Below are 24,062 nucleotides of genomic sequence, written 5' to 3' on the forward strand. Positions count from 1 at the left end.
CGTAAATTAAATAAATCGTTTAAACAAATGCCCCGAGCGCAAACCGGGGAAAATTTCGAAAATCGGCCGCACCTATGCGGTGGAAATCGCTTTGCCCGTATTTTTACGGAAAAAGTAATAAACGTCCGAAATACGAAAACCGCGCTTTACGCAATTTTTAAAGGCAACATCGGATTTATCGGAGGAAAAAGAGGACACAGACTCGGATTTAAGACAATTGTATTTTACACAAGTCGAGCGCGTTACACGGCCACGCGTGCTGGGACGCGGAAACCGATTCCGTCCTCTCCGTACGCCGACGCGTCCGGCGGCCCTTCCCAAAGGCCGGAAAGGCCCCAGGCGGCACCGCCTCTTCTGGCGGAAAGGCCGGCCCGGCCCCGCCCGCTGCGGGTGGAGGTCCAACCGAGCGGAAGGCCGCGCCTTTCCCGCCCGGTGGGCCGTAATTCGCTATAAAAAGACGCGTCCGGATCCGACCGGATAATCCTGCCGCCGTCCAAGTCGGGGAGCCCGTCCGGCCGCCAACGTCCTTCCTCCGGGGACCACCTACAAAGACAAGTGACCAGTGGTTAGTCGGCTTCTAACGGTCCGCAAACGCGGAACTGGACGGCGCGACTTTAATTCCGCTTTATAAAACGTGGAGACCGGCCCGGCGCCCGGGTGGGTAAGACTGCCCGCTTCCGCCAGGCTGTCGGAACCCTAGCGAAGCCGTCAAATGTCATCCTCGGTCGGATACGGTCCCCGAAATCGTCTTGAAGCCCACTTCCAGGAGCTACGGGTGTGACCTAAGCCGCGTTTAAGTTCAGACGGGTTCCGTGGACATTTTAGCTCCTGCGGCTCCGTTAATTGAAGGTCCCGACGACATCGTCGACATTTGCAGTCCTACCCCCGGGTAGGTGTTTAAGCGTCCGACGTAAATGCGCCGTGTACTCGACCCGCGGTTCGCAACGTCGCATTTTCGGTTTCTTTCCGTCCCGAAAGAACGGAGAATCCCAGACCCGGGTCCGAGAACGGGATCGAAATTCCCCACCGCCGAGGGGAGTAAAAAAGGCAAAAGTTACCAGAGTTTTTCGGTAATAAAGTCGACTGACATGGAAATAAAACACGAACAGAAGTTAGAAAGGAAATACTTTAATCTGGGGTTTTTATAAAAATTGAACGGTTGGATGACCGCGCCGTCTTTACCGGGTAATTCGCCCCGTTCGGTTGGTCGACCGGAGATAAAACCACCGCCGCGGCAGAAGTCGTCTTTCGCGGAACGAATTAAAATGCGCGGGCGCAGGTTTAAGGTGGACTTTAGGCGTGAGAAGAAGTTAAGTTTAAACCGCGCGGAGGAAAAGAAGAAAGACAGAAATAAATATACAACCTTGTGGCCTTTCACCTATTCCTGTGTTTCTCTCGGGGCTTCTTACCAGACTCTTCGCTTTCGGAACTGGCCGACCCGCTGGTCCTCCTCCTCTTGGGCGAGCGAGATCGACTGGCAGAACCGCCGCGTCGGTACCCGTACTTGGACGATTTCTTGGACTTCTTGGAGGCCCTGGACCTGCCGGAGCCGCTGGAAGGCGAGCTGCTGCCCTCTCTTCGGGACTTTTTGGACCCTCCGGTCCCGCGCCCGCCACTCTCTCTGCCGGTGGAGCCGCTCCGACCGCGTTTGTACCTGGCGCGCCACCTACCGCTCGAACCGGCCTTGCCGTCCCGGCCGCTGCTGCCGTCCCTGCTGCCGCTACGCCTCTTGGCGTCCCTGCTGCGGCTGCGCCCGCTTCTCTTCCTGCCGCCGCTCCTTCCGCTCCCGTCGTTTCTTCGTCCCTCGCCCTCCCTGTCCCTGTCGCGGCCGGTCTTGCCCTCCCGACTGCCATCCCTCTTTTTCGCTCGGTAGTCGTCGCGGCTCCTCCTGCGGCGTCGTCCCGCCCTGGCCTCCTTCTTCTTGGCGCGCTTCCTGGCGCGGCAGCCATCAGCCGACGAGCTGCTGGCGCTGTCCTCCTCCGAGTCCGTGCTGCTCTCCGAGCTTTTGCCGGCTCTGGCCGCCTCTGGGGCGCCCGCACCCGGGTCTCTCGGACCGCCGCTTCCGACTTGGCTTCCTTGCCGGACTGTTTGCCCTCGGCCTCCGACTTGTCCGCCTCGGCACCAGGACACACCAAGCCGCACTTCTCCTCCTCTTTCTTCTCCTTTCGGTTTCTGTCCGTCGGTTTGCTCTCTAAAACGAGAAAACACCCGTTAATCCGCCGAACTTCCCTCCTCTCTCCCGCCGCTGCCATTTTAAAAAAGTTCCCGTCGGATTAAATAGCCGAGTAGAATTTTATCGTCATTTTACCAACATTATTTTTCCTAGAATTATTAATGTCAAAATATATATTTTACACGGCGCTGCGTGCCGTGTAAAAATATAATATAGTCGTCCCAATACTCCGTGGCCAAATACTCGAGTATTAAACACCGTACCACCCCTTTTTTAAACTGATGACGACGACGTAAAGGTATTCAAAAATTAGTTTATCTTTTGTCAAAGTCGATGCGTCTGTTAAATCATTTTTCAGGAAAAATTACCTGACCGTCGTGGTCATAAATTTCACATTTACAAAAGTCAAAGTCGTGGGTTTTCTCCACGTCCGCAACGCCCAAAAAACACCTCTCGGAAGGCGTACTACAAATAGGTCGTTGGTGGTAACGACGACCAGTTTCGTTTTATTTCTATTCGTCCACGTATGACACGGAAGTTTATAACCGCGTACGCCACGCCGGGGACGGGCAACCCGCAGCCCACGTGGCATAAAATACGAATAAATGTGTCAATTTCCCAGCTGAAAAATTCAAACGTTATTTTCTACAACTTACGTACAGTACACATGTATGTGAATTGTTTTTCCATAATGAATTTAGTAAAAATTAAAGCGAGAAACCAGCTAACAGACTGGAATCCAAACTAATTTAAAACTAGCGGTGACTAATACTTAACCAAATATTTCCGATATATTATGTTTACATCGGTTCCGGAAGCTAAATTATACACGAATAAATAATTGTAATTTACCGGCATTTTCGAACCGACGTGGCCCGGTTCAAAAGTGACGATGCTCTTTTATACACCATTCTCTAGTTTTTATAAGAAAAAGAGCACCCAATATCTATAGCTTGCTACGGAAGGACAAAGACAGCGTAAGAAAAGAAGAGAGCTGGGGTATATAAAATACCATTTGAAAGTCAACCGTTAAGAATCGAAAAAGATTGTGAGTGTGACTAGAAGAAACCTGGCGGTGCGTCTGCCAGAACATAGATACGACATTGACAAAGGACAGGATATTAGCCATTACGGCGCAGACTGACGGAGCTGTCGTAAAATAGGAAGAGACGAAAGTCATTAAAACTGTGCACCCCATCCATTGCGTTGGAGACGAAAAGGTGGAAATTTATAAAAGTAAAATGAAAAACCATTGCCTAAATGCTAGGGATGCTAACGCATTTCCAACAACGTGGAAATACAGTATATAATAGAGAAAAAAGGAGGCTTAAAAACCCTTAAATCGTGTTTCTTTCTAGCTGGCTTTGATTTCTATGTTTTATCTGTTTGTTTATTTTCTATTTATTTATTTATTTAATATACACACTTCTTTAATTTAACTTTAAAATAAACTGAGTTTTTGAAGTTTAAATATGTAAAATATTCAAAAATGGCACGTTCCATGTTGGAACATTTATTATATTAAATCTGACGATGGTCTATATTAGGCAGGTTGAAAACGTTTGTAAAAATAAAAGAATTCTAAGCTCACTTGTCAGCATAATTAGATGTTAGTGAAACTGAACTGGTAACTTCAGTTTTATTTTCCACTTTTTTCGCAGTAATTTATCTTTTGGGAATGTGTACGAATGTACTGTACTGTATTTGATGAACTTTTAGACTTACATCCAAATACACGGCAATATTTGTTATTTACCATTGTAAGTTGAACACTTTCTAATTCTAACAGACCACAGACTATACTCATAGCAGCTGCCATTATGTAGTTCGCACTAATAACGCTAGGTGTCAGATCTATCGTTGGCACGAGCGAATAATGTTTCCATTTCGCATTTAAAACACGTGGTTACACCGCATTTTGCCAAATATTGCCAATTAACTGCGAATTTTCCTGGGACTGCTTTTAATTTTCCCAAACCTGGTTCGAACAATTGACATGTTCTGAAGCTCTGGTGATATCGAAGCCATTGAAACAATGTCAAAATTCCACGATGGAAGAGTGCAACCGGTAGCAAATTATTTGTAGGTCATAATATAATGTTTCGCATTTTCAATTTCTCCTCCTTTATGCATTTTTTTGAAAATAAGTATCGACAGATAAATAAGAAATTTCATTGTAAGCCATCAAAACCATGCAAATCATTGCTGTGTCTGCCACATTTATATATCAATCTAACTTTCGGCTATCGACTCTGTTTTATTTTTAACTTGACTTACGAAGTCTTCCAGTGCTATAGAAATGGAAAATTTGTTTTTCTGTTTCCATATTTCCTTTCCTTGGTACTTTGTTGAATGGAACCGTGGCTTCGGGTAAAATCTTAACGGAAACAACTGCCTCTGAATACTTGTCTTATTCAATTTTTTGTTTTTTTAGAAAACAATTTCATAAATCAATATCTTTGTAAGAATTCATTTATTTTAATAATTGTTACACTAAAGCAGCGATTCTCGACCTTCTTAGCTCCGCGTCCCCCAAATAGTAAATATAAATAAAGTTAATATTTCGCGACTCCCACCCAAAAGAATAACAGTAAGCCTCACTATTACTAATTGAATTTTGACTGTAATTATAAATGTAAATTTTTTTAAAATACAGCGCTAAAAACTGAATACGGGAATCGCCTTTTATCACTAGAAAACAATTTGCTTTTGTGTGTTTCTAACGTAGATCCACGTATGGAGAAAATTTTAAATGAAAAACAAACGCAACCATCGCATTAATTTCTTTTCTTTACGTGTGTACTTATTGTAAGTAAAATGTTTATAAGTTTATAATAAATGATTTTTTCTCGTAAAATGATTTCATTATTGTTTCACGACCCCCAGGTTGAGAAACGCTGCACTAAAGTATTGAATAACTACGATCTAATTAAGATCGGATGATCTGCCGAATTATCGGGCTATAACAAAGCTAACTTAATAATTAGATAGGAATTAATTTGTCTAGAAGTAAGCGGTTTGGCCACAGTCTACTGATAATTTTAACAATTATAAAAAATTAATTTTAATTTACAATTTTTTGAACGAAAATTGGTAAGGAGTGGGGGGGACTCAAACCGTCAACTCGCGCTTGTTGTGCAGATGCATTGCCAGTTACGCCACCTGGACTTTCATCAATCTTCGCTTCATAAATCTAATTATAACGTTGCTCCATAATTTAGCAGATTGTCCGTTTTAATTAAAAGTAACGATTTAGTAGAGTTCTTTGTATACGTAATTAAAGTATGCAACTTGGTGAGGTGGTAACTAGATAACACCTCTAGTTTTCCTTTAAGCTATATTCAAAGGCATTTTATATTGTAGTTTGTGTTTTTGTAAGTTAAGTTTGCTACTTAACATTTATTGTTACAGCAACACTGTATTTCAATGAGCCATACTTGATAAATATATATATATATATAAATAATGGTAGTCAGCCTTTAAGTCTACCAACCAATTTTCAATGAATATTAGCATAGAGACATCTCTCATTTTGGAAAGAGACAAGACAGCAACCCCACTTTTAGGTTGGCATATTTTTGCATTCTCAGCAAATATTCTAATGGATGAAGAATATGAAGATGAGATTCCAGACATTTAAGTTATTCATTTCTAGCAGTGATGAATTATAATATTAAACTATGAGAAAAATCGATGTTGGGAAGACAAGACTGCAATCCATTACATGGATTGATTAGATCCACTTGATGAAGGATGTTTGAGCTCTAACATCAGCAATTGCTGATGTTATACTTTCCCTTAACTTACAAGAGCTAGGATATACTCTTTGGCAAAAATGGCATTAATCCTGTAACTCACAGTATGTCCAATCACCGTAAAATTAGCATCATCATCTGAAAACATTACACTCTTACTTTCAAACTTTTTCTTGTTCTTTTGGATATTAATTGTGTAATCTGTTCATCTCATTGAATATTTTGTGGAACACTTGTTTTTCTTTCCTACATTTCCAATTAAATCCATTAAAAACACTTTATTTGTATTTTTTAGTTTACTGCAAAACTTTAGAGTAACAAGGTATTTACTACAGTCTGTCTATTTAATTTCCATTCTCTTAAGGCACTTCTGTTTACATGTGTGTGTGCGCATATACATATACTGTACATAAAATTAATTTCACATACAGTAAAGTATATAAAATATGTACAGTACATAAAAATTAGAAATAATCAAAGGTCACGCCGATTTCGAAGAAATGGGTAATCGTTTAGTTTTCGCTTAACGGCAGAGACGAAAGACGTGCAGATTTTCCGAAATAAACCAGAATATTGTTCCAAAACTAAACGCGTACTTCTGTTTCGTTACGTAATACAAAACGACCAAAGGAAATTGATGAAAATCAAAATATCCAATAGATATAAATTTCTATATAATATAGACCCTATTTAAATGTACGACTTGAAAAGTGGAGAGTATTTAATCAAAAGTTTACTCACCCTCGTGCGACTTCTGTTTTTCTCTCTCCGCCGCTTCCTCTTTTTCTAGAGATGCGACGATCCACTTTTCTTTCTCCGCAAAGGTGCGTCGTTTCTCGTGTATTATGTGATGCAGCTCTTCGTCCGAGTCGGAACCCTCCTCGTCGGCCACGCTGTCGCTATCGGTTCCGTATCCGGCAAGTCCACCTACGTGATAGTTTCTTTCCACTAAATCTCTCCAGTTTAAGTATATAAAAATTTCATTTAAATGAAAATATTGACCACAGGTTACAACTTATCTTTTCCCAACTGCAATTTAACTATATCGAATGTAAATGACACGTACGCACGCTTACGTAACCGAACGGAGAGAGTTTGCACCTACTCCATTTAAAACTTTAAAAGATAATTTATAGCAAAGTTGTTTTTAAACAAAGCCAAAGTAAATGTTATGTTTATAGAAATTTGATATAGCTGTGAGACCTCAACACGAAATGTATTGTGAAGTAAATGCATTTACATAATACAAATCAGACTGGCAAAATTAATTTATTAAGAAAAATGATCCAAATAGTATGATAATACATCTGAACAGAGTTGGTATTTTTCATTTAAAAATAGATATTTTCAAAATTATACGAGAAGAGATAAAGTAAAGAAATAAAAATCTACATAAAGTTATTACTTCTTTCTGAAGTTGTGAACACCAATTTATCTGGTTGTAAAACTATAGTAATAACAAATTGTTCTAAGAACTCAATATTCAAGTTTTATTCTCTCTTCTAGGTCTACATATTTTTTGATTCAAAACGGAAGTTCACATCCAACATATTCCAGGAAGTTATAAACAGAAATTTCAGAATGGTCGATTTTGTGGCTAATAATTATTACTGTATTATGACGAAAGGTCTAAACCGAAGTCAAAAACAAATTTAATGAATGTTGAAAGTTTTTAAAATTAAAATTTTATATATAATTGCAGGTCAGAACAACTGTAGCCAAACACTGCACGTAATTTGCGACAATAAGTATTTTCTCACATTATATATAATTCGATTGATTCGACGTTTTCTATAAATCTATATTTAAAATGCTTTTCATAATTAGTAACCTGAAGTCAAACAAAATTATGTATAGTTTGGCACTGCTTAATGTTATATCCAATAAAAGATTTTATATAAAATATAGATGCTGAAATCTCAATTAAGTTAAAAGTTATTTTATAAAACTCTCTGCCATAAAAATTTCCAGAACAAAAAAGTGAAAATACTATTTTAAAAATTAAATTAAATTATAGTTAAGACAATTTAAAATGATCACAGAAATTGTGATCATAGATTTTAGGATAACTTAACAAAAAAACACCCCAACTCAATTCTTAAAGTAAGTAAAAATACTTAATGCATTATAAAAAACTGAATTTTGTGAAAAATCTTACAATAAAAATAATGTTTCACATTACTTTCAAATTGCACTTGAAATGAACTTTTCATTATTTTGAACTTTAACTTACCATACAGTCTGCTTGAAGTTTTTTAACACTATATTATTGAAGCATATTCATCTATTCAGTGATGAGTGCTCAAAAATACATAATCTCCAAACATGAAAACCGAAACAATGAGAACTTACAAAATATTTTTTTAAAAATCAAACTCGATACAAAATAAGTTTGTCGACAACTTACACGCGAACAGAATCGTCCAATTACCGTAAAACCTGGCACGTGGCTATGTCTCCGACAAGCACGTAAACAATTACTGTTGCAATCTGACTGCATGCGTAGTAATATAGTAGTTGACATTTCTGCCAATTTTTCTTTGCAGATGAAGATCGTATTATGTTTTTAGAAACACAAACAAGATCTGTTGTTATTGATGAAAAACCAAATCTTACCAAATCTCTTAAATTTATAAATAACTTCCAGAACAAATAGTTTATTTACCATGCATTTACTTTTATACATAAAATACCTGGCTTAAAATCATCACAACACTTTTTCCATCACAAAAAAAAAAGGAATGGTGGCATTGGAAATCAATAAATCATCACAAAATTCTTGTTCTAAATAGTCTACACTGGTTGCAACAAGTGCCCACTTGCAACAAATAGTGGCTGCAAGTGGGCACCTCATATACATGGTATGTTGCATTTGTGCACAAGTGCAACAGCTACCATTAGAAAATTCAAATTAATTTATCTTATTTGTAGGGTTCCTACTCAAATTTTAGTTTTAAATTCCACGACTTTCCCCGACTTCTCCTGATCAACTTTGTAATTCAAATTCCGACTCTCGCATCCTTTTCAGTATGGCACATTGACAAAATAAAATATTTGATCTACTACGCACATGTGCTATTGCTTCTCCAACTTTTTAGTTAGTTATTTTTTCTAATTAACAATTACATATTTTTTACAATTGCTAAATTATTAAAATTACAATTAAAATGTTTTATTAACTTAAAGTAGTTTATTCTGCTATTAATCCACAACTATAAATTTACATTGCTTTGAAAAGAAAAAAACAATTACAGGTATACCTCGAGTTACTGTCATTTCCGATTATACGTCGTTTGTCAAAAAAGTATATGGAAAAATAAAAATCAAGTTTAAGTCAGTTTATTCGACTTTAAATCTGTCTGCCACAAACATTGAAGTCGTAATATCACTAGAAAAGCATTAAAAGCACATAAAATCATATTAAAATATGTATATTTACAGTAAATGTTAATATAATCATCATAAATCCTAGAGAACAAAACATGAAAACATCTGTTTCTGTGTTGTCGTCTTATTTAGCGGTCTTTAAGTGCTCATTATTGGCGTTTAGCTACGACTTACGTCGTAGCTAAACGCCAATAATGAGCACTTAGTTTCGACTTACGTCGTAACTACACAAGTAAATTCGACTTACGTCGCCTCTGCTGGAACCAATTACCGACGTAAGACGAGGTATACCTGTATTGATTTATTATTCATTAACAAATCCTGTAAAACCCATGTACAAAAGTATATATTTATTACATTTATCCTTTAATAAATTCCCTAAACTTTATAAAATATTAGTAAACTGGAAAAAATCAGAAACTCTTTTGTTATGCAATGAAAATTATAAAACCAAAAAATGATAAATAATTTTAATTTACATGGTATTATCTTTCATTTTTGTACTTTATCAATTTTTTAGCAGACCATTAACACCTTTTCTCAAACAGTGTAAATGGCAATTGTGAAGGATTTGGAGAGTTAAAATATTTCAACAAAAAATTTCAATCAATGTTAGATTACTAAGAGTATTACTTTTCTCTCGAATTCATAATACTGAATAATTAATACAGCTGTTTTAAAATTTACAGATGATAACTGATATTGTCATAGGCCTATATTTGAGACTTACAATGAGACAGCCAGACATTTGCATCTCAGATTCGAACGAAACTTGGCAAGCACGTAGCCCCAAACACAAATAGTTCCTTGTCCAAACAACATAGAACTCACTTCTCAAGCATTTCTGAAAAATGGTCCTCTGAAAGTGTTTAGCTTCTAAGTCATTCCTGGGTTAGATAGAACTTCTGGACTTACAAGCTAAACACTCAATTTTCAGAAGCCTATTTTTCAGACAAGCTTGAGAAGTCAATCCTATTATTTAGACAAGGAACCATTTGCATTTAGGACTACGTGCTCACCAAGTTTCATTCAAATAGGAGATGTGAATATCTGGCCATCTCCTCGATAGTTCGATTCCCTGGCATTTTGCAATGCTCTCCTCCCTGTTGCATTTTATAATTCTTCACATAGAAAATCAATATTAGTTTTTAAAATTGATCTGTATTATCAGTAAAAGAAGTAAATGTCTGTAACAATTGTCTGAACATAACATTTCCTTATCAAATTTATTTTTGTATTTTACTGAAACATAATATTTTAATAATTTCCAAATATTTTTCTAATAATTTATTTAGTGAAGTTTAATATTTTATTCTGACTATGACCCCCCCTAGTTTTCTCTGGCTCCCAAGAAATTGACTTTTGGCTTGTGGCTCCCTTGAAATGTCCTATGGTCCCGAGGGGTCCACATGGTACCCGGTTGAGAAACACTAAGGTAGAATATCATAAAAGAACAAGATTGAAATTATTGTATTCTTTCATCATTTATTAGTTTCTTATGTATGCATTATGTAATATGATTCTATTAGGAAATTTCTGTCTTCATTGGATAAGTAAAAGAATCTACATCCTCCTTTTCTTATCACTTTTGCTTGGGATATACATGCATTTTATATAATCACTATTATTATACTAGCTTTATCAGGTATAAATAACCACAGACACCAATAACCAGCTGGTTACTTGTGTCTTCCTGGGTTTATTTATGCATTTTATTTTGGACACTTGTAAAATTTTTGCTGTATGTGCCATCTGACAATACATGATGTTTAAATTTGTTTTGAATAACTTTAAATTTGTGAGTTTGAATCTATCTATTGATTAAAGTAATTGATACTTGGGTTATAATTTGTACTCTTTAAAATAATCAAGTACAGGAAACCCATGCTAACTCAAATCTTGCCAACTTAAACGAATTTTTTTCAAAAAACTTTACAGTAATTTAAAATTTCTTGACAATAGAAAAATTATAATTCACGAGTAATTATAACAAAATTATAACTAGCAAGTGTTTACAATATCTAGAAATTTTTGTGATATTACTGTAGTCGTCAGTAAGTTAGTAAAGATTGCACAGTATCATATACAGTACTATCATTAAAATTTTTTAGCTCATTTCATGTAATAGTAAAGCTGTCAGTATAGCTTACTAAAGCTCCACAAAACTTCTGCTTAGAGCCAATCACAATAAATTACCATACCGTATACCAACCTTATTGTTTTCCATGTCTGAGAAAACACCTCGCTAACTTGAACAAGCTTTCAACCCCATCAGTCTGAACTAGTAGGGTTTACCATAGTTTGTTGAAGACACTAAAATAGTTAAATGACCAAGGGACAACATTATTATTATTACTGCAGAGCCAATTACTGTAGAAAAATAACTTTTCTACAATAATTCATTCTTCAAATATTCCCTAATAAATAAATATATTCTGAAATACATTTATTAATTAAATCAGACATTTTACATAACTTTCAACTGCTGAATATATAAAATAAAAATTTATTTTTCAATTCTTAACATATAACATTAATCAGTGCCTTCTATATTATTAAATAATGGAACTTCTATTAACAAACAGTTAATATAATACAGGCTGTTTCTAAATGATATCCATAAATTATTAAAACGACAAGAATGTCGGCATATAGTAACATTTATAATTATCCACAAATATCAAACTGTTTTCTTAAAAGTAACAGATATAATTATAGCTATTTATATAAAATTAGTTTCATAAGCATACTAAAGAACAACAACACTAATTTATAGTAATGTAACAATAATTCAACTTTTAAGTTTTCACTAAACACTTTCTAATTTAGAAGTGGTTAAAATAGCACTTGTAATATGTTTTTGTGTATTTAGATAACAATTTGACTTTTTATCTGGTCAGAAGGTATCTCATCCCACAAGTTTGGTCTTGAAAGCAAAATACAAGTGGAGTAACTCCAAAAGACTTATTAATGCTTTCAAGTCACCTCAAAACCATTACAAAATGTTTCGTTGGAAAGAGTTTTGGCAAATTGACAGCGCAGACATCGTCCAGAGGCGGCGGGCTCTCGAACCGCGCCGTGCCAAAGCCCGGGTACACGACGGCAGTAATCGAACAGGTAGAAGAACGAGATGTTTTGGAATCTCGAGACCAAATGCGAGACGTACATCTTATGTCACACATAACAGGAATACTTCCAAGTATTTTCTTGTATTAGTATTTGAGTTAAAAATTCTTTACCTTGATAAAAACTTTAAACATTAAAATGTAATTAAGATATTCAATGTTAGATTGTATTTCAAATGTTTAAAATTCTTTGGAATTATATATTTTATCCTTGGTTCAAAATTTTATAATTATGAAAACTGAATGATCAACAAATGAGTTTAGTAGTTTTTAATAAAATTAAACTATAGTAACATTTATTTGTTATACAAATTATCTAATGCTTTTCATTTATATTTTTAACAAAAGACGGTGAATTAAAACTAAGATAAATTTTCTGTTATTTAATTTATATTGTATTAATATGTTTACATTTGCTGTTAATTATGACTTGACACTATTATTCTGTCAAAATTAATAATAGATCATATATATTTGATAACTTCCCAAATTCCTGGTACAATAATATTAAGCATTTATTATATCTGAAACTAAATTACAATGCTTCTATGTTAAAATAATACAACTAAGTAAATATTTCTGTAAGATAATCTTGTTTTATATTAAATTAGAAACAATATTTTTTTTAAAATCAGCATTAAAATCATTTATGTATATTCTAACCTTTTTAAAATAATTTGTAGGACTTTTCCTGTTAACAATAGAGTCAAGCCGGTCATCTGAACTCTTTTCGGAGAAAATTTTTAATTGAAATAATGTGACTTCCAATTTGCATTGGAAGTTTGTATATAGTTAATTGGGGCCTCCTGCCCCTAACTTTTCCATATTCTGGTCCTGGCTTTCATCTATCTAATTCTGTTCCTTTGATTAAGGATGGATGGACAGCAGACAATAGTGAAAAGGTAGGCCCCAAATGAGACTAACCACAACTCCTAATAATGTCACACCAATACCTTCAAATGCAGTAGAATTTTAATTATACTCTAATGTTTTCAGTTGTATTTAATGACCTTCTTCAAGGGAAAAAAAAGTACATTCTATATATAAGAAATGCCATCAATATGAAACTTATTAATATGATTTGAAAATTCACGCATCAGAACATAATGTCACAAATTCAAACGCACCTGCCAAATATCTGTTTGTCTGGTGTAACATCATTAGTATTATTGTGAGTGCAGTTTTCAAAATAGTTCCACAATTCCCACTTATCGTGCCAAAGCATTGTCACAGTTACACTATCCAGACCTCCATCCAATCTTTGCTATTTTAGATATAACAATATGATGCTAAGTGGGGACATATTTGCACCCTCAGCCCTCCATAACTCTCAGTCAGCCTATATTTTAATTTCAGCATTGTGTGTGTGTGTGTGTGTGTGCGTGTGTATAATAAATACAACTAAACTGATAAATTATTTAGCCTTATAAAGAACCTGCCTATTCGTTTGGTATTCAAAAAAAAAATTCTTCTTGTGATATTCACCTATCTGACAACTTTGATGGTTCTAGGATGTTCACTAACACATTCAGGGATCCTCCAAGGGTCCACAGATCAGAAATACCAAATTACCCACAGTACCTGGGTACAAAATTATTCATGACAATCAACACTACACCTCACTACATTGCTAGTCCCGGTAAAGTTTTTGCACACATTTTAAAGCATTTCATAACACCGTCAAAATTATACACACTAGGAAAGAATTATTAAAAATTATAAAATTTTTTAATAATTTATTTCAAATATTAATTTTAAAATATATTAACATTTATAATTTTTGACAATTATAATGTTAAATAATCTAAAACTATTATTAAATCTTTCAATCCAAACAAGATTTACTCACACAGAATTATTATTAATAAAAAAATTATAATTTTACACCCTAATATACAGAAAATTATGATTCTGTTTTAAGTATAAATAGTAAGTATATAAAATTTTACGGTAGAGTTCCACAAACTCGACCTAATGTGGACTCAGGAGACAAGTTGTTGAAAATGAGAAGTTTTAAAGCATAGCAATGGTGCTAGTCTAAACAGTAGAATTTTCACCAAGGTATTGTGTGCAAATTCATATTTGTATTAACTATGTACCAATAGTGAATATTTCTACTAGTAGTTAAATTTTAATTGTAAAAAGTACTGACTATTCAATGGCTACTTTTCAGTTAGTGATATTCTCATCATGATATTTTTCAGTGGCACTTTGGAAAAAGGGTGATATTCTTTGTTAGCATGTGAAACTGATGATATTATCAAGTGTTGCCAGTAGAGAACAATAACTTATTTGATCCTAGTGTTAAGTTATAGTGATAAAAATTACATTACGTGCATTTACTTATTTTTGAATGACACGAAGAGTTTTGCAGTGTGTCGAGTTATCGAGAGTAGAGTTTCTGGGACTTTACCGTACTCGTAAAAGCATCTGTCAATTTTGCCATTCTGAACCGAAACAATAACATTAATTTAGTTTCAAAGATATGCCACAGACAAATACAGACAAAAGCATAAAGTCATTATAAAAAAATTCAAAAGCATGTCTTAAAATCACTGTCTAAATCAATGATTCTCAAACTTTTTCAATCCACCGCCCCCTTTGTCTATAAAGTTATACCAAACGCCCCCTAACCCATTTTCTCTTGTGTGAGAAAGGATTGGAAATATCCTTAGGAAAACTTTTCTATGAATCTCACACTTTGTGCCCTTACCGTACATTGTTCTCAACATCCGGAAACCATTAAATGCAATGTTTTCTCTTATCCGTTTAACAGAGAAAAGGGAACGGCTGTCAGTGACCCCAACTTTTGCCTTTGGTCACTGTTCAGTACCCTGCCTCCAGTGCCCCCCTAGATTTACTCACCGCCCACAAGGGGGCATTATCGCCCACTTTGAGAAACACTGGTCTAAATCAAGGGTCTCCAACCCTTTTATGAGAGAGGCCACATAAGTCATAAAAAGAGTCAGGTTCAAAAGATATAGTCAAAGATTTCTTCCCCAAATACCAATGAACAGAAATCAATGTAAAATTTGCAACTGTTTTTCAAAAGAATGTTATCAAAATCTAAGATAAATTTTGTGGTGTCCAATATTAAAATCTCCTTTAGATGTTCATTGAGCAATAATGTTTAATATTTTGATTTTAGGTATTTCTTTTTCAAAAAAATTTATTCACAAAGATACATAGAAACAAAAATATAAAACATTCCTCATGCAACTTCTTAAGACTTGAAGTTCTCTTTTGGCAGAGATTTTTAAAAATTTAGCAAATTCCCTTCTTTAAATAGGATTTTATAAAACTCTAATAAAGAGAACAAAAACATTAAACTGGTTAAAGTAATATACTACAATTACAAGTATAACCGAACAAACACAAAACTAATGGCAGAACGACAAAAGCACACAAGGACAAGAACAGATACAGTACATTGCATTTAACAAAGTACATATATGCCACATCTGGGTCACTCAAGACCAGGATAGTAAAACATGAAACAATATGAAAAGGGGAACAGGTAATGATTCTAGTAGCATATGTACAGGACCCTTCTGTGGAAATAGGATTGCACAGTGCTAAAATCATTGGGGTTGTGCATAAAGAAGCTGACCATAGAAGACTGCAAATTTACAAGTCAGCAAGAGTGAGCAAATTGATCAATTTTAAGGACGTCGAAAGTTTTTCTTACATCTAGAGCAGTGATTTTCAACCGGGGTGCCACGATTGGGGTGTTGCGAAGTTTAGGACCTTCGGGCAATTTCTTGAAAATTTACTTAAGTGTAGTTCAAGATAACTCATTGTCAGTATTTCGACAAAATTCAATGGACTTAAATTTTGATTTTGAACACGTAGAAACACTATTTTTGCATTAAAATGCTACTTCAAACTGTCAATTTTTAGAAATTTTTTTCCGGGGAGGGAGTCCCTCCCCGGACCCCACCCCAGCATCGTGCATAATATTCATTTTTGTAAAAAATTCATCTGCCCCCTTATTCAGATTCTAGATCCACCACCCGCCGGTCAAGGGTGCCACAATTGTTCTTTCCTCAATCAGGGGTGCCACTCAATGAAAAAGGTTGAAAAACACTGGTCTAAAGATTGCATTACAAAGTACCATATTAAAAGACAGTACCTGGGCTACATATAGATTGCCATCACTCATATATATGATTTTATTTCAATTTTTTTTATTTGATGTCACTTTTATAACATAAAAATGTTATAAAAATTCATAAAATATGAATTTTCATAACATTTATAAAAATCCTCAAATATAACTAATCATTATGACATTTCCTTCCGGTTTACATTCAAACAACATGAAGAATTGTTCCAGCTAAGTGAATGTGACTGTCGCATCAATCGTCTAATGTCAATTTTAAATCTTGCTTCTGTATTCTAATTTCTGTTTATAAGCACTTGTTCTTCAAAAGTCCAAAGGCTAAATAAAAGCTGCTGAAAATGTTTTCACCAAATAAAAATATTGCCAGTTTTAAAGATGTTTGTAGTATATTTTATAAAAATCATTTGAGGCAAGGTCTATTAATTCTAGTTGACTTTTGAACCGATTTGATATGATTTGAACTAGTTGAATGTCAATGACAAAATGTGTTAGCAAAAACTGAACTAGGCAAGGTGAATAAATACGTGTCTGGAATGGTATTTGGCTAGCGGGCATTAGTTTAGAGACCTTCTGGTCTAAATATTTTAGGTAATGAATATAGTTCTACACTTTAGTCATAATTTTTGATATTTGACAAACAGGAATGAATATTTGCATCTATAAAAAAAAAGTGAATACCAACTTCTTAATTTCTGAGAAATTTCTCAAACAAGCAATTAACAAAAATATATAAAAAATATAAATAAGCATTTTTAATATATCTTTAATCTATAAATCTTATTAAAAACAAATTAACACTTATGTTTAATGTATCATTTAAAACAAATTAGTAAAATATAAAACATTGTAAAATTACCAACTTATTCAGTTAGATACTGTACACACACATTCAATACAGGTTATTGTGAAAATCTCATTCAAAATAAATTTATGTAACACATACAGAAGTCAAAAATTGACATGTGCACATGTAAACATTAATAGTATCTTTTAATCTAGGAATTTCTTGAAAGTATTTTTCTACAAAGAAAACTTCATTAAAACAATTATACATAATATGAAGTCATCCACAACTATGGCATTTTTCTAAAAAAATTGTTAATTTTATATTTAATTGAAATTTATTTTTGAAAAAATATATATAGTAGCAGGTAGGCCCGGCGTTGCTTGGGCAAAAGTAACGATAGCGAAAGTTAAGATTGTTATGTTATAGTCAACCTTATCCATTTTCAAGGTTGGGTCCCTCTGTTTCCAGACTAATTAGAGAATTTTCAGATGGGTCTAAAAATATGTTCGATTTCCCGCAAAAACGAAAAAACTGCATCTGCGTCTTGCACGTTGCTTTCTCTTAACACTTCCATTGTTGATGGAAGTGTTAAGCCTTAATCCTATCTCTCTTCCCCATGGGGAGGAATTTCAAAAAATCCCTTCTTAGTATGCGTTCTCGTGACGTACCCTAACTGTGTACCAAATTTCAACTTTTAACTCCTAATCGTTTGTGCTCTGTGATTATTATTATTATCAACTCATCTAGATTATATATACACTCGCTGAAAAATAACAAATGATAATTTAGAACTTCTGTTGGCAGGAATTAACAATTTCTAACAATGCTTAGACAAGTTATTGACATTAATTACTTGAATGACTGCACATCCTAGGAAAAAATTAAATGAAAGAACTACTCCCGCTACAATTATAAATAAGATCTTTGACAGCATTATGCAGATGGAAGAGTGCAAGTCGCAAAACTTTTTGAAGTAATATGTAATGTAAAAAAAAACAACCTTCAAGAAAAAGAGTACTTTATGTTTTGATTAAATGGTTTTGAACAAACAAGTTCAATTAGTCGAGTAAGAAAATAGTAACCTTGGCATTTGGGCGAAGTTCCTTTCAATTTCGTCATTGATATTTACACGTTCTATGAATGGTTTCGTTATGTAAATACCACTCGTAGAATTACAAAAGATATTGCATTAACCAACCGACGGAGACTGTTGTCGGTCTGAAAATCAGAACTGTTGAATCAAACAGATAACTATAAAAATACACATAATAGCTTAAAAAATATTTAATTAGCAAAGCATATTCATACTACCTGTATTTTTGAGTACATGCACAACAGGATGTTTGTATAATGTTTAATTGCTTGGATACAAAATTCAACACTTTGCAGCATAATTTCTCATTTTTTTTAGAAATGGTTCTATGTCAAGTAAAATTACCATTTCTAAAATTATATAAAGGGACGAGATCAATCGATCCAACGAGTCGGCAAGGAAAAGTTCACCAATTATTCCGATCCGTACGCAGAGCCGTCTTAACGGCAACATAGATCCCCAGACAAAGCAGCATACTGGATCCTGCCTACACAACCAACAGGTGATTGGAAAATTAGTGTTAAATTCTGGTCTGTGCATAAATTAACACGAAGCTGCCCGGCATGCCTGTGCATTAAGACGGCACTGTCTGTACGTCCGTTTGTATCCCATATTTAAAAGACAATGATATACTGCAAGACTATTTTATTAAAACCATACAATAATAAATAAACAAAAGCATCCAAAGAAAGATAAATTTATGTGATTTTATTATGTATGTCTGTGTACAAAGACCTAAAACATTGAATTAAGCTTTAAGTCAAACAACAAACCAAATTGTCAAATTTTTTAATAAAATTGTTTTTGTGAGAACAAGTAACTGTGTCTAGAGTGATAAATTTAACACTGTAACAACTTTGATATTAGATAATTCTAGGTTAATCTTATTAACTAACAAATTTGACACACTGCCAATTTCTATAATCGACACGAAAAGTCGGCAAGGGCTATTGCACGACTTTCCCGACGCTCGTAATTTATACATTTAAAATTACACGTTATCGATATGCCAGTAATCGGAAATGTTAACTGTTAATAAAAATTCACTTCACCGAGAAAGATTTTGAAGTTAAAACTGTATAATAAATGTTTTGACGAAAATAAAATACTCAATATAAACATTAATTAAATTTAAAATTAATCTTACCAACAATGTGAACTTAACACATTTTTTGCAAATTTTAATAGAACAAAGCCACTTACTAAAAAATGCTTTATCAATAATTTTATGGAGAACATACTCACCCCTTTACAATTGAAATTACAAAGCTTTTTATTGCTTCATCAGATATCTTGGAATATGTATATATTCAAAAATTTCATATTAACGGCATCACAATGTTATATAGGATCAACAGATAAAATTTTTGAATTTAAATAATTCTGTAAATATCTGACAAAGAGACAAGTGCAGTAATTAATTAAAAAACTGAACATTTGGGAATCATTTTGTCGGCTAACAATACCAAAAGAACGAAACAGAAAGAGAAAAAACAAGCTTTCGTTACAGTGAATTGCAAATTAATATTGTTAATATATAAAAATGTACAGGTATTGAATAATTTTATCAAACCAAAACATAAATTTGATAAAATGATATTTCAGAAGAAAATTAATGAAATTACACACATTAGAAAATTAAAATTTGTGGATAATTACAAACTTACATAATAGATTTTTTAAAGTTTATACCAGGACAAAATTTTGACACAGCCTGTATATAGATCTCCAGATAAATCCAGATTACAATACTTACCCAATCCACTTGCAATAGAAGCCAGAGCTGAAGAGGTGGCCAGCTGACGAGCTGGAGCTTTTGAGATATACATACAGAGTTTAGTAACATTGAAAACAATAGAAGATCAGATAAAGGAATTAAATGGGAAGTGTTTGAGGTCACTCAACATTTCCCCTAAATTCAGAAAACCTACAATTGGAAAAAATTACATCAAACATACAAGATTAATGCATTACCGTGTCAGGGGAAAACCCGACGAACGAGTTAACATGCCTAATACAGTCGTTCGGGAATCGGAAAACAAAATCAATGTATTTTGTTTTTCTATTAAAATACTTACGGGTCGAAGAGCAATTTTAAGAACAAATCATCGAACAAATAACAGTTCCGGACGTAATTATCGACGCCGCTCGGGACGTCGTTTCTCAGACGTATTCATTTAATTTCAGAAATGATTTGTATTTTGAACAATTTGATAAAATTCGTCAAAAGCAACATGTTAAAATTACATTTTTACCTTTTTCGTATTACATTACTCTATTTATATGTTAAAGATCAGACAGAAAATTTCATAACAAAACACACAAAATGTATAAAACTAATGCAGTTACTACACAATCTTTACAAACTGTATTCCTTTAAATCAACAGACAGAGAAGCAAAGGAAGTCATTGCAGAGACACATTCAATAAATTAACCAGATCTGAAACCATTCTTTACAAATATTTTTTAATATAGTCTTCATTTAAATATTTGATATATTAATTTCTAGTTCATTTCACTATTTATACTCTTCATAATATCTGCTCTACAAATATGTAATTCTATAATTACTTGTATCAAAAGAAAATATAGTTATAGTTACATTAGGAAACATCTAAATATAATCCTATGATTTATTTACTAATTAAATTTATTATTTTATTCAAATCTACTTATAAATTAATGCAATGTTTTATGCACATTGCTTCTAATTTAAGATCATAATTAATACATGTTAATTTAAGTCATTTCAACAAAAGTTGCATGTAAATTTCATAGTATCATATAAAAAGTATTAAAATTGTTTAATCAAAATATAATTTACCTATAAAAGATAAGAAATTCCTTCAATATTCAGAAATAAATATAATCATGGTTCCAAATAAAATATTTTGTTTGCAAGCAAAAAACATTTTAAACTTTTTTGTAGTGAAATTGGTTATGAGTTTTGACAAAATAAAGCTTTCTTTTATGTTTAAAATTAATAACAATATATAATTAATTAATTAATTCAAGAAATGAGCATTATTTATTGTGACATCGCCACAATGCCGGGCTCCAATTTTTAATCATATTTTAATTTATTTAATTAATTTAAAATATATGCTATCCACCTCAAATTTGTGCTGTAGTATCTTGTCCCCGTACATCAAACTTTTCCTTTAACGACAGAGTCGTGCCAGTCGTCTAACTAACTCCTTTCCGAGTAAAATTTCTCAATCGAAATAACACGACTTCCGGTTTGCGTCGTATGTTTGTACATAGTTAATCGGGGCCCCGTGCCCCAAAGGTTTCCATATCTGGTCTCAGATTTCATTATTCTATCTCCATTCTTGAGATTAAAAAGACAGACACCAGACAACAGTGGGAATTTATAGGTCTGCAATTTTCAAATTGCAGTTCAATAAAGTCAATAATTATGTTCTGTAATAATTCTGTGGGTCAATTAATTACAGATATGAATAATTTAAAACAAATAGATAAGTATTTTAAGTAACAGATGTATGCAAAAGCAATTTTTTAGAGTAAATAAATTCTTTTATTATATTAATCATATTTTAATTGTATAACAACAATTATACAATTTAAGTTACTGAAGATAATGTGTGACATGTAAATATACATTAAAAAGTTTAAATGCAGAACAGGTATCATATTTTATTTAAATGATAAATATTTTTAATTTCATTTTCTAATAAAACTTTTTAAAGTCAAATTTATCATATTTTTTTAAATTATATAGCATCCTAAACAATTTGAATTACATTAGCAGAGAATATTTGTTTTTTTACCAATATTATTACCAAATTTGCCTAAGTTTCCTAAAATGAAGAAACAACAACAATCCTAAAGATACTGATTTCATAATTTTAAATTTGAAAAATTCTGAAAATTTAACTTATAATTTTATAATCACTTCTGAAAGTAAATAATCACATCTTTAAAATAAACACGTGAAGCTCATTGATAATGTTTTCGTAAATAGAACTGAATAAGGTTGAAATTTAAAAATAAAAATCTATATTAATTTTTCCAATGCTAAATATTTCAGAAAAAAGTAAATTAAAATGTAACATCCATAATAATCCTACCTTTGGACAATGCTTTCTGGTGAACTTCTTTTGCAACGTTTAGAATCTGATCGGTAGTTACGTCCAATAAAATTTCCGTCAGCATCCTTCTAACTCTCAACATCTATCAAACGATATGCTAAATATTAAAATTGTATAATTTACTTGTTTATTTTTTGTGTTAGCCAATTGTGTCCTACAGAGCTGATACCAGTGCTTAGTGCAATATCAGACTAAGGTCAAGGAATAGCTACTGAAAAAGCTGTTATGTGCTGAACTGTTAGTGAATACATCTGTATTTAAAAATTTCCTGTGACATGTGTTTAGTTTAGCTGCTTTTGGTAATGTGATGTATTGCTGCTGTTGAAACCTAATTCTTCTAGACTTTTGTATAGTATATGCTGGTATCAGAAAGTACTACAGGATAAATAAGTATCTTATCGGTTCTCCACAGATGTCTTATTTCGTGGGAGTTCTGAATTATATACAAAGTGCTGTCTGTATGTACACCGAAAAAATTAGTGTATGTTATGAGTGTCTGCCATAGCAATGTCTGTAATGAATGTGATTTCGCCTTGTCTGTCCACAAATACAATATCTAGTTTGTGTTGAAGGATTGTTTTGTCTGTAATCATAACTTGATCGTAGCATATTTTGTTTACGTTGTTTCCTATGACCGTCCAAAATGGATGTTTGTAGTATGATTCATCAATTATACTAGTTTCGGTAAAATTACAACCATCTACAGTACTTAAACAATCGAGTAGCATTTCAGGATACTAACTAATTCTGAATGTAAGACGTAGATCGTGGTCTGTCAATATGGAAATGCCGTATAAACTTCACAAATACTTCAGCACTGCTTATATACAGGGTTCCTACTCAAATTTTTGTTTAGAATTCCCCGATTTTCCCCGACCAACTTTGTCCAAATTCCCCGACCCTCACATTTCTTACAGTATGGAATATTGACATAATAAAACAGCATTTTATTTACTGCAAACATCGATAATATCTATCCCTCTTTTTGACTAGTTGTACGTTTCAAAGACTGCCACATTAAAAAAATACAGTATGCATACATCCTGTAGAAAAATGTATGATAGAATCCACAACTTCAATGTAACGAAAAAATAAGCAATTTACAAATGAAACATGAGTTTTTTTTTTTATCATCATTTATTTGTATGTAAATCTAGTAAATACAAGATAGCATAAAATCAACAAACAGTATTCTTTGATATACAAATAGTACTGTACTATGCTTAAAATGAACTCTTCACTTAGAAACACATAATTTTAAAATCTTTCAACAAAAAGAGTAACTTTTTTTAAACAGCAACATAATTTTAACAAAAAGTTAAATTTAAAAACTTTCAAATAAAGCATTTTTTCCCTCAAAAAAAATCGATCATGTAAAAAAAGAAATAGTTTTCTTTTGTCAACCACATTATTTCAAAATGGCGTAAAAATAGATTGTATATAAAGAGGAGTAGGTGTAAATTTTTACTATAGCTTCTCTAACAAATCCACTAAATCCAGCAAAAA

General features: G+C 33.3%; 1 protein-coding gene across 1 annotated transcript in view; it reads right to left on the reverse strand.

Annotated features, from left to right (window-relative positions):
* Positions 1 to 202: 202 nt before the first annotated feature.
* The window catches only part of LOC136968935 (arginine/serine-rich protein PNISR-like), a 68,501-nt gene continuing 44,641 nt past the window's right edge, over positions 203 to 24,062 (reverse strand). The window contains exons 9-13 of the mRNA XM_067263003.1: positions 22,536 to 22,638; positions 20,200 to 20,256; positions 6,670 to 6,855; positions 1,364 to 2,191; positions 203 to 543 (exon numbers count right to left, since the gene is read on the reverse strand). Of these exons, the coding sequence (XP_067119104.1) occupies positions 209 to 543; positions 1,364 to 2,191; positions 6,670 to 6,855; positions 20,200 to 20,256; positions 22,536 to 22,638 (1,509 nt within the window). The 3' untranslated portion in view covers positions 203 to 208. The remainder of the gene's footprint in view (positions 544 to 1,363; positions 2,192 to 6,669; positions 6,856 to 20,199; positions 20,257 to 22,535; positions 22,639 to 24,062) is intronic.

Source organism: Centruroides vittatus, unplaced genomic scaffold (assembly GCF_030686945.1).
Source record: "Centruroides vittatus isolate TY-2023 unplaced genomic scaffold, ASM3068694v2 contig_166, whole genome shotgun sequence".
Lineage (NCBI taxonomy): Eukaryota > Metazoa > Arthropoda > Arachnida > Scorpiones > Buthidae > Centruroides > Centruroides vittatus.